Raw genomic sequence first — 13784 nt, forward strand, 5'->3', positions numbered from 1 at the left:
AGAGATCATCGAATACAATATTATCAACACAGCACCTAGATAAACTTAAAGAGTAAGTTGCACAGAGCCGTACCTAGCCCAAATGGCGCCCTGGGCAAAAAAAGAAAATGGCGCCCCCAGAACCTTAGGGATAAATTTTTAATTTTTCAATATCCAATTTAAATGAAAATCTTTGATTTTGCGCCCCTAAAACTTTGGCGCCCTGGGCCACTACCCCGCTCGCCCTACTCAAGGGACGGTTCTGAAGTTGCATATAGATTTTCGGAATAGAAACTTCACTATTTTATATTTTTCTTGTTCATTTGATCATGGGCTTTCCGAAAAATGTAACTCACTTCATGAAATACCATCGTTAAGTGTAGTGCTCGGATTTCGATTAATTTTTATCCATGAATAAAATAAGCTCGGCGATATTTAAATAATATTTATTTAAATAACCAATTGTTGAATAAAAATTGTAAAATGTTTAAATAATCGAAAGTGAATAAGCCTATTATTTAAATAAAACAAACAATTATTTAAATAAATGCCACTTTTATTCAAATAAATGCTTGGTTGCGTAAAAAACATAATTAAATAAGTTAAAATTATATTCTTTTTACCAACGTTTTTTAAATAAATCGGAAAATTTGTGGATAATGAATAAACTATTCCGAGCACTAGTTACGTGTATTTCATATTAAAATGAAATTAACGTGACTTTTATTTTAAACGATAATTTTACCACGCTTAGTTTGTGACGTCACTGACTACGGGGGTTTTTTTTTTTAATGGTCTTCAACTGCATCTGGCAGATTACATAATTCCCACTATCCTACCAAAATCATTCTTGTAATAGCCTTGGTAGATATGGCGATGCCAATTTAGCGCGCGCTCTAAAGAATAAACGTGAGTTCGTGTTTTTAAAACCATGTAAGCACTCGCGTACGAAATTCAGTAGTAGAATCTTATGGTTCTATTGGAGATTTTTCGGATTCGGGGACGGAATCAGTAGCATCTACATTTTGTATGCAAGTCTAACGTTAATCACCACGCTAAATTGCAATTGTTTGGCCGTTCTACTAATTACTTACAATTAACTACGAAACGGAAAGCAACGAAACTTTTTATTTGGGTATTTTAAAAGTATACGCGCTTCGTTTAATAACAAAGATGAGGTGGTAACGAATAATACGCAACTTACTCTTTAAGTAACGGGGAGCTGGAAAAATGTGTTAATGGACCGTGATTTTCCAATTAGTAATTGATGGATTATTATTTTCTGATAATCTCTTCCTACCGGGCCAGACAATTATTTTCTTTAAGCTGACAGTATAAATTTAAAACGCAGTTAGTTAAAACCTGACAGCGATGAATTTCTTCTTAAAAAGCCAGCCGTAGTTTGCCAACAAACGCGAGAAATACTTTGCGGACTACAATAGAGTTTCCTTCGCTGCGCAGGCCGCTATTAATCTCCTTAAGGGATAACGCCTTAGTCACCTGTCAAAGAATGTACCCGCGAACTTCCACATTCTTATAGCTACAAGCAATTGCATCCTTCTCGCTCTCCCTTTCTCGGCCGAGGCTTAAAGTAGAAATTACGTTAGTTGTTCTCGTCCGCCGCCCCCTCTCCTTCCCCCAGAAGCTCCGACCCTGAACGTTAGCCCGTAGGTAGGTTTCCTCTTCTCGATCCTGGGAGTAGGTTCTCGTCTCGAATCCCAATCTCATCGCCGCGAATGCGCAGGTCCAGGCATCCGAGGCTCCTCGCTCACTCGCTGCTCGCGTTCTGGTAGCGGCTACCGTCAGTTAATTTGGTGGAGAGCCCGCGGATTGCGAAGAACGGAGTCTTCTCCGCAAGGCATTTACAAACAGTCGCTCATACGGAGAAGTACATACCTCGACCACTGACGCCGACGACGCTCGATCATGTCTTCCGTCAAATGCTTCTGTTACGGATGCTGCTTCATTTTTCTGCTGATTTGTTGCTGGATGGGTAAGTCGCGACTTTCCGCTCGTTGACCAATTTACGCGAAAAGGATTGCCCTCAAATTTTTTGCACGGATGCCGCTCAAACTATAATAAAACCAAATTATCTAAAGTCATAAATAGCCGCGACCAAGTATTTATTTGCCGACTGATACCAAGGAACAGTTTTTCGAACACGTTTCTTGTAAAATAAAAATCAATTCAGTATAGTTGCGACGGCGGTGGTTAAGGTAAATCTTTCGAAAAGCGGTAGTCTAAACTTTTCGACCAGATTGCCGAATTGTCCATCCTGCCAAAAGGTTAACCAACCGATTTCCTCGCGCACCAGTTGAGCTTTAAAAAAACAAAGCGCTGGCTAAAACGAGTCCGCAAACACTGGTTCGGAGCAGTTGGTCTATTTTCAATACAATTTTCGACAAAATAAAATTGGACCATATTCGCGACAGTTTCTTATTTAAATATTATCAATAAGCGCGCTTTATATTGGAACCATAGTTATAACAATTATCATAATTTCACTTTATTGACTCAACACATGATAAAAATTGAACTACAATTTTGTCGATTTGCCTTTAAAAATTACAAGTTGCCAAATAATTAGGAAAGGCCTGTGTATTCTATACCAAGGTGTAAAAAATAATAATATAAAAATATGTAAAAGATACGAACATTTTACGTATTCCTTAAATTACGTAATTGCACAATTTATCGATTCGTATTTATAAATCTTAAGTCTGAAGAAGCAAAGCAAATATACATTTATTAAATCAAATACATGAAAAAGGAAATTAACTTTAAATTAGTTATTTAAAACGATTATTTAATAATCTACAAAAAAAATGTTATTCTAGAAATAGTTATCATTTAATCGTACACACATATTTTTAATTTTCTGCATTCATAGAGTCCATGAAGTCGATATTTTGGCGTTGTCGCGTTTGTCCAAGTCCCGTGAAACTAGAAAATCTTCGACTGCAGCAAACTCAGACGAGGAGCAATAGGTTATATTCTAGGTGAGCGCCCCTAGTCGTATTTCGCGGCATTGGCAATGTTGGAAATCCTCTAATATTTTTCTTTCGCAGTAAAACCAGTTCCTCCAACAACTTGGGAGGCCTAGTCAACGATGTCCTTTCAAATTCCAAATCCTCCAATTCCCGGGGTTCCACTCCTCCCACACCAGGTTAGTTCCGCGATGACTTTCGCGTCGGCGAACGGAAAAGGTTGAAATGTTTCTAGAACGTTCAAGTGTTGCAATGTTTATAGGGTTTGAAACAGATCAGAATGGCTTGGAACCCAACCTCGGTGGTGAAGATAGTGACAGCCTCAGCAACTCCAAGTTGGGAAAGTCTACTATCACAACGCCACCGGCTAAGGAGAAAAGAAAGCCTTTCTTTAAGAAGGTGAGTCGAGCGTATTTTAAGGGATAGACTCGGAAATGAGCTGTTCTTCACTTCTTTCTCTGTTTTTTTCAGTCTGAAAATATTCCCCCATATGACGTAGTGCCTTCCATGCGACCCGTGGTGTTGGTGGGACCTTCATTAAAAGGATACGAGGTCACGGATATGATGCAGAAAGCTCTTTTCGACTATCTAAAACATCGGTTTGAAGGGAGATCGGTTATTGGGTTAGTGGACGTGTCCTTTTTTAAAAAAAGAAACTTGTCGAGCGCGAACTCTCTTTGACGTTTTTTCTACTTTTTTTTTCTCGAAGAATAATTATCACCCGAGTGACGGCTGACATATCACTGGCTAAGAGGTCGCTCTTGAACAACCCTAGCAAGAGAGCTATCATGGAGAGGTCGAATAGTAGATCATCGTGTCTCGGTTAGTTTTGAATAAAATGGAATCCTTGGTAGATATTACTAATCGCCTCTTTATCAATTCAGCTGAAGTGCAAGCGGAAATCGAACGTATATTTGAGTTGGCTAGAACGCTTCAATTAGTAGTTCTGGATTGTGACACTATAAATCACCCATCTCAACTTGCCAAGACTTCCTTAGCGCCTATCGTTGTTTATGTTAAAATTTCTTCTCCAAAGGTTTTGCAACGATTAATAAAATCCCGTGGCAAGTCTCAGAGCCGGAATTTGAATGTACAAATGGTGGCAGCTGAAAAGTTAGCCCAGTGTCCTCCAGTAAGTTATTTTCCGTCAAAGTTACGTGCTTACGCGACTGCGAAAAGCTCTTTTAAAGCGCCTTATCCTATAGGAAATGTTCGACGTCATATTAGACGAAAATCAGTTGGAAGAAGCGTGTGAACACTTGGCAGAATTCCTAGAAGCTTATTGGAGAGCGACGCATCCGCCAGTTCAGACGCCTCCTCCGACGATACAGAGGCCGATTCCATCGCCTCACGCGTCTCCCAGGATAGACCCAAATTCCGGGGATCCCAACTTAGGACACGGTCCGGGTTCGGGATCTTCGGGCGCGGGGCTTTCCAGGCACAACACAACACCTCCAGGCCTTCACTATAGAAGTCAGCTAGATAATAGAAGAGGGCCCAGGCACGTTGGAGACGTAAGTATTTCTCGGCTTAGGATGGAACGGGTTGGTCGTTCATCGATTGCCTTTTGATCATTGACAGATGTCTTCTCCGGACATGGATATGCCTTTAGACTACATGGGTCCTCACGATCTTCGCGGTGATCCTCGCGACCACAGGGATCGTCGAGACGTGATGGCTCCGTACGACCGGCATCCAGCCGAGCTCCACGATTTTTACGGGCCTCCCATTTCTCACGCGGCACCTCATCCGCATTACCAGAGTCCAGGACCAGGGCCCGGAGGCCCGATCGGTGTCGGTGGTGGTGGTGGTGGTGGTAGTTCTAGTAGTAGCGCGACTCATCATCACGGCGGTACTCACGCGCATCATTCGACGTCGGGGCGAGACGGACGAGATCTCAGAGACCGTGATAGGGATCGAGGTGGTATGTCCGGCGGAATGGGTACTAGCGGCGGCGGGAGGGGACTGAGCGGAGGCCCCGGTCCAGAGTGGGGACTCGAACCCTCGCATCCTTCCGCGCATCATCACCCGCACTCGCAACACCCCGATTACGAAGACTACGACTCGTCGTCGATGGAAGCCAATCCTCAGCTGATGCGCGGCGCCTTGAAAGATGACGCGCGCCAACACGAGCTTCGCGACATGAGAGACGCGAGGGAGCACGAACCTCATTACGGAGGGCACTCCTCGTCTCATCATCCGCACATGGCGGGCGCCAGTGGAGCGCCGATGGGGAGCGGCCCGGGAATACACTATCCACCTCAGGGCCACGGACCCCCTCCGGGCCACCACATCCGCGAAAGAGACTACCATTCTCCTCACAGAGGGAATAAACCACCCAGTCGACCGGTAAACGCGATTTAACGAATAGTAGCTAACGTAACAAATATTAACCAAATTTTAAGGATATTGCACGGCGCGCGCTCTAAGGGGGTTTTCTCCACTCGTTCTTATTTCATTTTCATCCATCTCGCTCGAAGAGTCTATTTTTAAGAAAAATATGTCGTCTCCGGCGAACGGCGATTGTCGTTCGCTGTTTTGGTCTCCGGCGGGTGGGCTTTCGATGGCGACGCCGTGACAGCTTTTGACGAAAGCTCTAGCGTGGCGGCCAGTAACGGTTCTCGAGTTAAACCCCCTTAATTTGTTATATATAAACTTAAAAGACAAACGTATAGGAAGAGTTTAAGAGACAATATAACCGCGACAATTTTACTGTGATTGGTGAACGAGAGAAGAGGCGCGTGTGTGACGGCTGATTTAGGTCTACGTCTTATAAATAAATGAGACATTTTGTCTATAATATCCATATAATAAATACTTCGTTTTTCAAGAAAAATCTTTCTATTTAATAAAACAAATTCACCGAATCTAATTATTTTATTCCATATAGTTTCGTCGTTGTAAGTACGCGTTTGAAAATAGCTCGCAATTTTGTTAAAATAATTTTAGGAAAAATCCGGGAAACGATTTTCAATTGTTTTCTTAGGAACGTATCGTGGCGGCGTATAATGCTAATTTCTAAACCCGGCATAGATATAACGACGTTCAAATATATAGTCAAATATAAATAACCTAAACAAAATGGACATAACCGTATTGAACAAAAACTTATACACCTAAAATAGTGACGAAATTGACTTCCAGATTATCCTAAAATATATTTTAACGAAAACTTTTTCATTTAGTATATTGTAAATGAAAACGTTTACTTTTTAAATGGAATGAGTTTATATTTGCTTTCGCCAAAAGATATAATGTTTAAAAGAAAACGTTTGAATGGACACTATGCATCTTCTTAAGATATAAATATATATATAAAAATAAACATTGGGAAAACAAAAAGATCACAAAATAAAATATGAAATCCCGTCGGTTTTTTCTACCCAAGGTATTGTACAGTTGTTTAAATGTTTCAATTTTTCAAAAAGGGTAGTTTGAAAAAAAAAATTTATAAGATATATAAAAATACTATTGTGAAGATTTTTTCATTACCGTATCTTGAATAATAATCGTAGCTGTTCACGACGTCTCCCGATTTTCATTTGATTTTCTAGCAATCTTGCCCGCTATTTCACGACGTCATCACGAGACTTTTAAAAATTGGATTGCTCGAACGTTAGAAATATTCTACATTTTCCCTCTGAGAGTGACAAAATTTTGGTTTTCTTTTCTTGAAAGCGTTATCTATGTAGGCTTACTATATCGTAAAAGAGAATCCGTCTTAAAAATATTGAAATTATCTATAAGGAGTATTTTGAAACTTTGAATTGGCAATGATTTAAACGTACGAGAGCGAACTTGAAAATTTAACTCGAAAAAGTTGCGATTCAAAAATTGGCACCACTCGATTTTTCTTTTGGACGTAAAAGATTAGAAATTAGGCTTTATTTTAAGAAATTTTAAAGTACCGGTATATGAATTGAGTTGATTGTTTTGCGGGTCGAAACCCCCTCATTTTTGTTTCTAATTTAGGACTGTTCTAACCTAAGATAAACATTTTTTTGCGGATTTTGTTAAAACAATTGCTTGGTCGAACTGTGTAAATTTGAAAAAAAAACTATTTATCAAATACCTCTGTGTTAAATTTAATTTAGTTCAAGTCAGCTAATCTGGTCGGAAAATTACGATAATTTAAAAGGGCCTGAAAAAATCCCGGAGCTGGTAGACAAGTTTTAAGAAAATCACGTTACCGAATTAATATAATTCTGACCCGTGTTTCAGTTAATTTTGTTACATTTTAATAAACGCTTTTTAATACGACTGTATTCAATACGGTGAAGAACCGAATGTAACGCGTATAATTCAATAACGTGAAATCGCGTCTGTCGATCTGCTTTTAAACCGGGAAATCGTAAAGTAATTGAAATTTGTAAATCGCCATACGAATCAAGTACGATATAAATTCGGGAGTGACTTTTATATCCGTGAAACTATCTTCCGCTAAGGTAAACTGACTTGAATTTATAGACACGTTAATTATGATTATAAATATTGATATACCGGTATGATAAAATCGTGTGAAATTGATCGTTTCTCGCGCAGTTGTTAAAACAGGCGAGTGCTAACAATTAGAAGGAAAGACGTTATTTTTCCATTGTCTAAAATAAGCGCATCCCATATTTCTTGGAATGCCTGTACATAGCATTATATAAGCTCCTAACCAAGCTGCCTTTCTCAAACTTCTATAAAACAAACCTTTCATCAAATGCTCATTCTTAAGCACCTTAAAAATATGTAAATGGAAGAAAATTTTCAATTTTATGAAAACAACACGAATGAAACTTGAACTAGCATTTGTTCAAATATAGTGTTTTCGTTTATTATTTTATTCACGAAATGAATAGTTTTTACTTTAATTCTCCGTGTATATGACAGAAACGTTTTAAAAATTTAAAAAATGCGTGTGTCTATATAATAAACAAGAAAGGTTTTATATAAAAAAAGAAGTATCTGATCTGATATCAGATCGCGCGTAAGCTCACGCGGGCTTTGCGAGTACTCTTTGGTTTCAAATGTTATAAAGATTATGAAAGCATTTTCAAAAGCTATATTAGTGTTGGTTATGCAATTTCACACAATAGTTTAACGAGTTACAAATCTTCCAAAAAAAAACCACGCGTGATCCGACTGACATTTTTAAAAATAATAATATATAGGATCCTAATACATATATAGCTTTGTGAACCCCGGAAAAAAATAATTTCTCGAATATCGAGAATTATTAACGATATTTAATTTTTAGACCTAATATTTTAAAAGGTTTAAAAATATCCATACTCGCGAACTCGAAATATTGTTCGTGACGAAAAATGCCAAATGAATAATAGTGGGAAAAATTCTTCTCTTTTTTCAAATCACCGTAGAATTTTTTAATAAAAGTAAATGAAAAAGTCCCAGAATTGAGAAATAAAATTAAAGATTATACGGTAAACACTCATAACGAAATTCAAGGAAAAATAAAATAATGGTAGATTTTACTATAAATGCTCGATCATCTTACCGAATTTATCTTAAAATTTATAAAAAAAAACCATCTTCTAGCCTGCACCGTTTTGAAATACTTAAATTATTGCAATACGTTTGCGCGAAAACTTATATTCCGAGTGTTAATTGCGGTATTCACTTACTGTTCGAAATGGAGAAGGTGTTCCACTATGTGAAATTTAATACAATCTCGTAATTACAATTTTTTCGGTTTTTATTACATTTTTATCCTTTTTTTTTAATATTGAAATTTTTGCGCGTGCCATTCAAGTCGTGGAACAACTTCTTAAACTCATTTTATATTTCAAACATTAACTGAATAATACGAATGAATTGCGAAACAATGACACAATTCACTTGACATAAATTGACCGCGGCTCATTACGATTAGAAATTTCGACGAACATGGAACAAATTTAACGAAGCCTTAAAAAATGTCGAAAAATTAATTTATACCAGGAATTGGTCGCGTGTAATGTTTACGCATAAATATTTAAATCTTTAAGAAATCCGTGGTTCTATCGCGTTGTTTCACACTTTCTTTCTAAGGCTGTATTTTCATCTAAATTTTGTTACTCGGTATTGTTTTGAAGATTAAAATGGGATAATTTATCGAAATATATATTAAAATAAACCCCCGAAATAATGCACGAAGCTAATTCACAAAACGCTTCAAAACAATTCGGATTAATATTTGTTAGAACTTTGTAAATAAATAAAACATGGAATTTAATTCGATGTCTTTTTTTTTCTTTATCTCTGAAAAGAGCTGGTGTTACTGCTCTTGTTATTAGAAATGGTGCCAGGGAGTAAGCCTTACTCCCTGATGGTGCCAGTTAGGAGCAGGAAACACAGCACCCCACACAAGGAGAACGGGGGTGATGTGGTTGTTGCTCCTAGGTGACAGTGACTAAGAATTCAGTGAGTCGACAAAGAAAGAATAGTTTCAGTGTCAGTAGACTTTCGTTGTATACGACAATTAAGACTTAAGGATTTGCAAGTATAGATTTAAAATACAGAATTCGTTTATCATTTAACAATGGGCGATCAACGCTAAGCGCAGGCATCCGTTACTATTTGGGAGGTATTGAGGCATATTGTTATTGAGTATGAGTTCTCAAATGTTTTGCAAATTGGGAGTTGGATAGTTTTGAAGTTGTTCTTCGCTAGGTGATGAAATAAGTTTTCATTTGGTAATCTTGAAAATATAACGAATAATCATAAGTCTATAATTATTATTAATTTAATTATTATTAAAAGTGTGCAAACATGTTATTTTACAGGCAATAATCACCATTTGAATTGAATTATTAAGTGTTAATTAACCATATATATTTGTGAGGTAGAATTGACGTCTCTAGCGAGAAACAACGAGTCTGAAGTTCACCGAAATATTGGGTGTTTCTATAAAAGGAAATTGCAACACGTGGAAAATAGGGATTAGGGAACCAACACATATGACCGAAACATTATTATAAATTTGTGTCTTAACAATTAACTGTTAACTATAACGCTTGCCTTTTAAAAATGTAACATTTTTCAGATTTTGATAACTCAACACAAATGATAAATTGAATTTCTAAACATATTTTGAGCTTATACCTTTGGGTTGTGTGAATAACAGGGATAATTTTGACCAATTAGGTGAATTTAATGTTCAAATAGTTTTAAAGCCGAGTGGTAAATAACTCGCCAGAAAAGCCAGTTCGGCTTTTTAGAAAAAGATTTAAATCGTGGCATAAAGGGCTTGCCACCACCTTCCTACGCATTGTAACCCGGCCACCTGCATTAATGGCTTCAAAAGTCGCTTGACGACTTAGGCCTAAGGTGGTGCCTTGGGTATTAGCCTAGCTGATTATTATTATTATTAGTATTATTATTATAAATTAATTTCGTCGCACACTGACAAAACATTTCTTCGAGTTTCTTCGAGTTTCTTCGCAATAAGAAGCTCTCGCTGGCGTTAGCTTACGTTTTTGGGTATCGCGCGCTATAAGTTCGCTAACAGCGGAAACAGGAACCACGTAGGATGCGCGCGTATTCGTTTATTTGGATTGCCGTGACTTGATTTGCGTTTCTTATTGCTCAAAATATTCTTTTTATATTATTAATAATTTTAAACTGACTATTTTTTCAAATTGTAAAAATTATAATTGATAAAAATTTCTTAAATTAGTTTAGGTGATTAGATATACCAAAATGAATATATTTGCACGTGCTTCCTCGCGTGGTGCAATATTTTTTATTAGAAAATCATAAATTTCCCACCGTAATTCAATGGGCGCTTCAATAAAACATCTTCCAGGAAATTGCCAAGAAGTAATATTTACGAGAGCCAGGACCTGCAAGTTACTGTTTATATAGTGCTTGTTGAAATACTGGAAACTTTTCCCCCTTAAACAGAACGTCGTGTTTTTGGTAAGCCTTAATATGTCCAAAAAAGCTACCTGGTTAAAAGGGAACGCTTGTTGCATACCGTAAACTGAAGAGTTTCCATTATTTCAACAAGCACTATATAAACAGTGACTTACAGGTCCTGGCTCTCGTAAATATTACTTCTTGGCAATTTCCTGGAAGATGTTTTATATAAGCGCCTATTGGATAGAAAGAAATGTAATTTCTTGGTCAGAGTCCAAAGGCGAGAGCAGCGTCAAAATGTTCCACGAAGTTTGTTGGAACAGCACGTCGGCTGCACCGGCGCGGTTCTTCGTTGCTGCAATCCACGATACATTGTCTTTGGTACCAGCGACAATTGGTGAGACGAAAAACCGGACAGTATTCGACGGGCTTAATGCTCAAAATGTTATTAATTTTAGTGTCAAGTAGGGTTGTGGCAAGCCCTTCGTGCCACTCGAGCCAGTGTATCCAACAGCTTCTTATACCTACTAAGACCGTTAACTTCAACAGGTTTTTATGGAGAGGGTAAAACGAAGAACTCGGGGAAACCTCTTTAACTATATTTAATTGAAACTATATTAAGATACGTATAAACGTTATAATTCAATGAATATAATATATTATAATGAAATGTTTAATGTGCACATCAACAGTACAGACCTTCAAGTATTTACGCAGTAATTGGACAATATTGGAAAATTCATAAAAGGTAAAAAATCACATTACACATTCATGATATACAAAAAAGAAACTTTGTTATACACACATTTTGAAATATACATTTTTAAGCTTTAAAATATCTTAGTATTTACAGGAGAAAATATCAATTTCGTCACTGAAATCGTTACAGGTCATTTGGAATCTTGTTAAAGGATATGAAATTTTATTTTTAGAAAATGTTATCTTTTGTCTCGTTTTATAGAGGTATACGTTAAATTTGACAGATTATGTTAAGTCGGAATTTTAGGAGTTACAAATAGTTTTGTAGAAGTATGAATTCTCGTTTTTTAGCGAAACATTCTATCGATTCCAAGCATAAGTGATCGACGAGTAGATAGTCGTTGTCGTAAGGCAAGTTTTTTTTGTTTATTTTATTTAGTAAATACTCGGCGCAGCCTCCCCAAGAAAGCATATCGAAGGTAAGCTATATAATAATAATCAGCTAGTCTAATACCCAATGCACCACCTTAGGCCTAAGTCATCAAGCGACTTGTAAAGCCATTAATTCAGGTGGCCGGGTTACAACGCGTAGGAGGGTGGTGGCAAACCCTCCATGCCACGCGAGCCAACAGTTCCCTACACTAACTATTACCGTTAACCTCAACAAGTTTTTAGGTCGTACTAGGCTGAGGTAAAGCGTTTTGAAGCAGTTGACCGTGTTGAGTTCCTTGGCGTTATTCTACATCGACCGACCTACTTCGCCACTTGTTCGAGAAAATGAAGGCCCGCATCCATGATAATTCCCAAGTCTCTCAAGGTGTCGGTGTGAGGCACCGCTTTGTCATTTATTTCATAATTATGTACTATACAGATGGTTTTTCGTGTAAATTAAAGTGATATTTTGCTTTTGGTTTCGTTGATGATTATTAAAGTCGCTTTGAATAATGTTACGATTACGATTTTATAAGGTAATGGACACTCTCTGGGAAGTAGTGACTTATTAGTATAAGTTGGATTTCCGTGGAACTTTGAGTTCGTATAATGTAGATTTTCAAGCTAATATTCGAATTTGTTATTAGGTTTCGTCCATAAATAAAAACAAACATCTCCACGAAAACCAATGCGAAATTTATGATGCTCCTATGTCCAAAAGAATAAATGTTTGTGCTTCAGGTGTATGTACCGGCATACATTGAAACTACGATTGCCCAGAAAAATAGCCCATCAAACCATTTATCGTCAAAAATGCATACACAATTTTATTTCTAGAAAAACACGCTTTTGTGTGGGATGAAGCGAAGCGAATATCAAGAAGCGAATCGATTGGTCTCCCACTCCAATTTGGAAATGCGCGTATTCGCAGAAAATATTATAAATATCACCCGGTTTAACTAAATTTTTAATATATCAACAAGAGAGGAAACCCGAATTTCGACCTGAGGTATTTAAAATCAAAATTCAAGCAATATAAATATAAAATAAATATTTTTAAATAAATGTATAATTACGTCCAAATTTGACATTCTTCTGGAAGGTGTATAGAAATAACGACCGCTGCAGGATTTCCTAATACGAACGCTCCAAGAGTAAGTATTGACGGAAGCTCGACTTTCCCTGCTAATGCGTTTTAAATTAAAAAAAATTAGCACATTTCGCTTCATTATTTTTCAAACGTAGAAAATGTAGGTGGTTCATCGAAACCTTCATAAACTATATTTAGAAGTGTTACCAAAAACTACACTTCAAAGCACACAATGCTAAAAATTTCGCTCTTAACTATCGCATCGCATTCACTAAAAAACCAACAGTCAAATTAAATTTCCCGGGCAAGAGTGCGTGTCCTTGCATCTCTTTGCGCAACCAATTTTGAAGATGTTGTAGCTTTATTATAGTTTTACCATTGATTGCGGATACATTCATCCCCTCTAGCTTTAAATACGTCTGTCATAAGGTATTGATCTACTTTCTCCTTTCGTATTGAACTCTAAACGTTTTGTTTAGGACGCTTAAATTGAAGAGAATCCCGTGCGCTAGATATCACTTTGGGGGTTGGAAGATAGAAGGTTTCTGCAAAAGGAATATAATATTTTTCAGATCGATGTATTTCCTTTCACTGTTTTTACACACAATGCTTAAGGGATTTAAGTGTACTGAGCCCACGTACAGTGTAGCCAATGCCGCCGTATTCCACATAACTATCCAAGAATTTGGCTTAGAAGGGTCAGGGATAACTTAATCGAATGGAAATATCATGCCCTCGGCAGCCCGATATGAAAT

General features: G+C 37.3%; 1 protein-coding gene across 1 annotated transcript; it reads left to right on the top strand.

Annotated features, from left to right (window-relative positions):
• Positions 1-1905: 1905 nt before the first annotated feature.
• Positions 1906-7979, top strand: LOC149947972 (uncharacterized). Its single transcript, XM_090170998.1, has 9 exons — positions 1906-1972; positions 2870-2978; positions 3048-3145; positions 3229-3365; positions 3438-3589; positions 3676-3788; positions 3851-4098; positions 4172-4480; positions 4548-7979. Exons 1-9 carry the CDS (start codon positions 1906-1908, stop codon positions 5328-5330), a joined length of 2016 nt encoding a protein of 671 aa, XP_090027124.1. The 3' UTR covers positions 5331-7979.
• The last annotated feature ends 5805 nt before the right edge of the window (positions 7980-13784 follow it).

The sequence above is a fragment of the Leiobunum rupestre genome, chromosome 4 (assembly GCF_980474605.1).
Source record: "Leiobunum rupestre chromosome 4, qqLeiRupe1.1.hap1, whole genome shotgun sequence".
In the NCBI taxonomy this organism is placed as follows: Eukaryota; Metazoa; Arthropoda; class Arachnida; order Opiliones; family Sclerosomatidae; genus Leiobunum; species Leiobunum rupestre.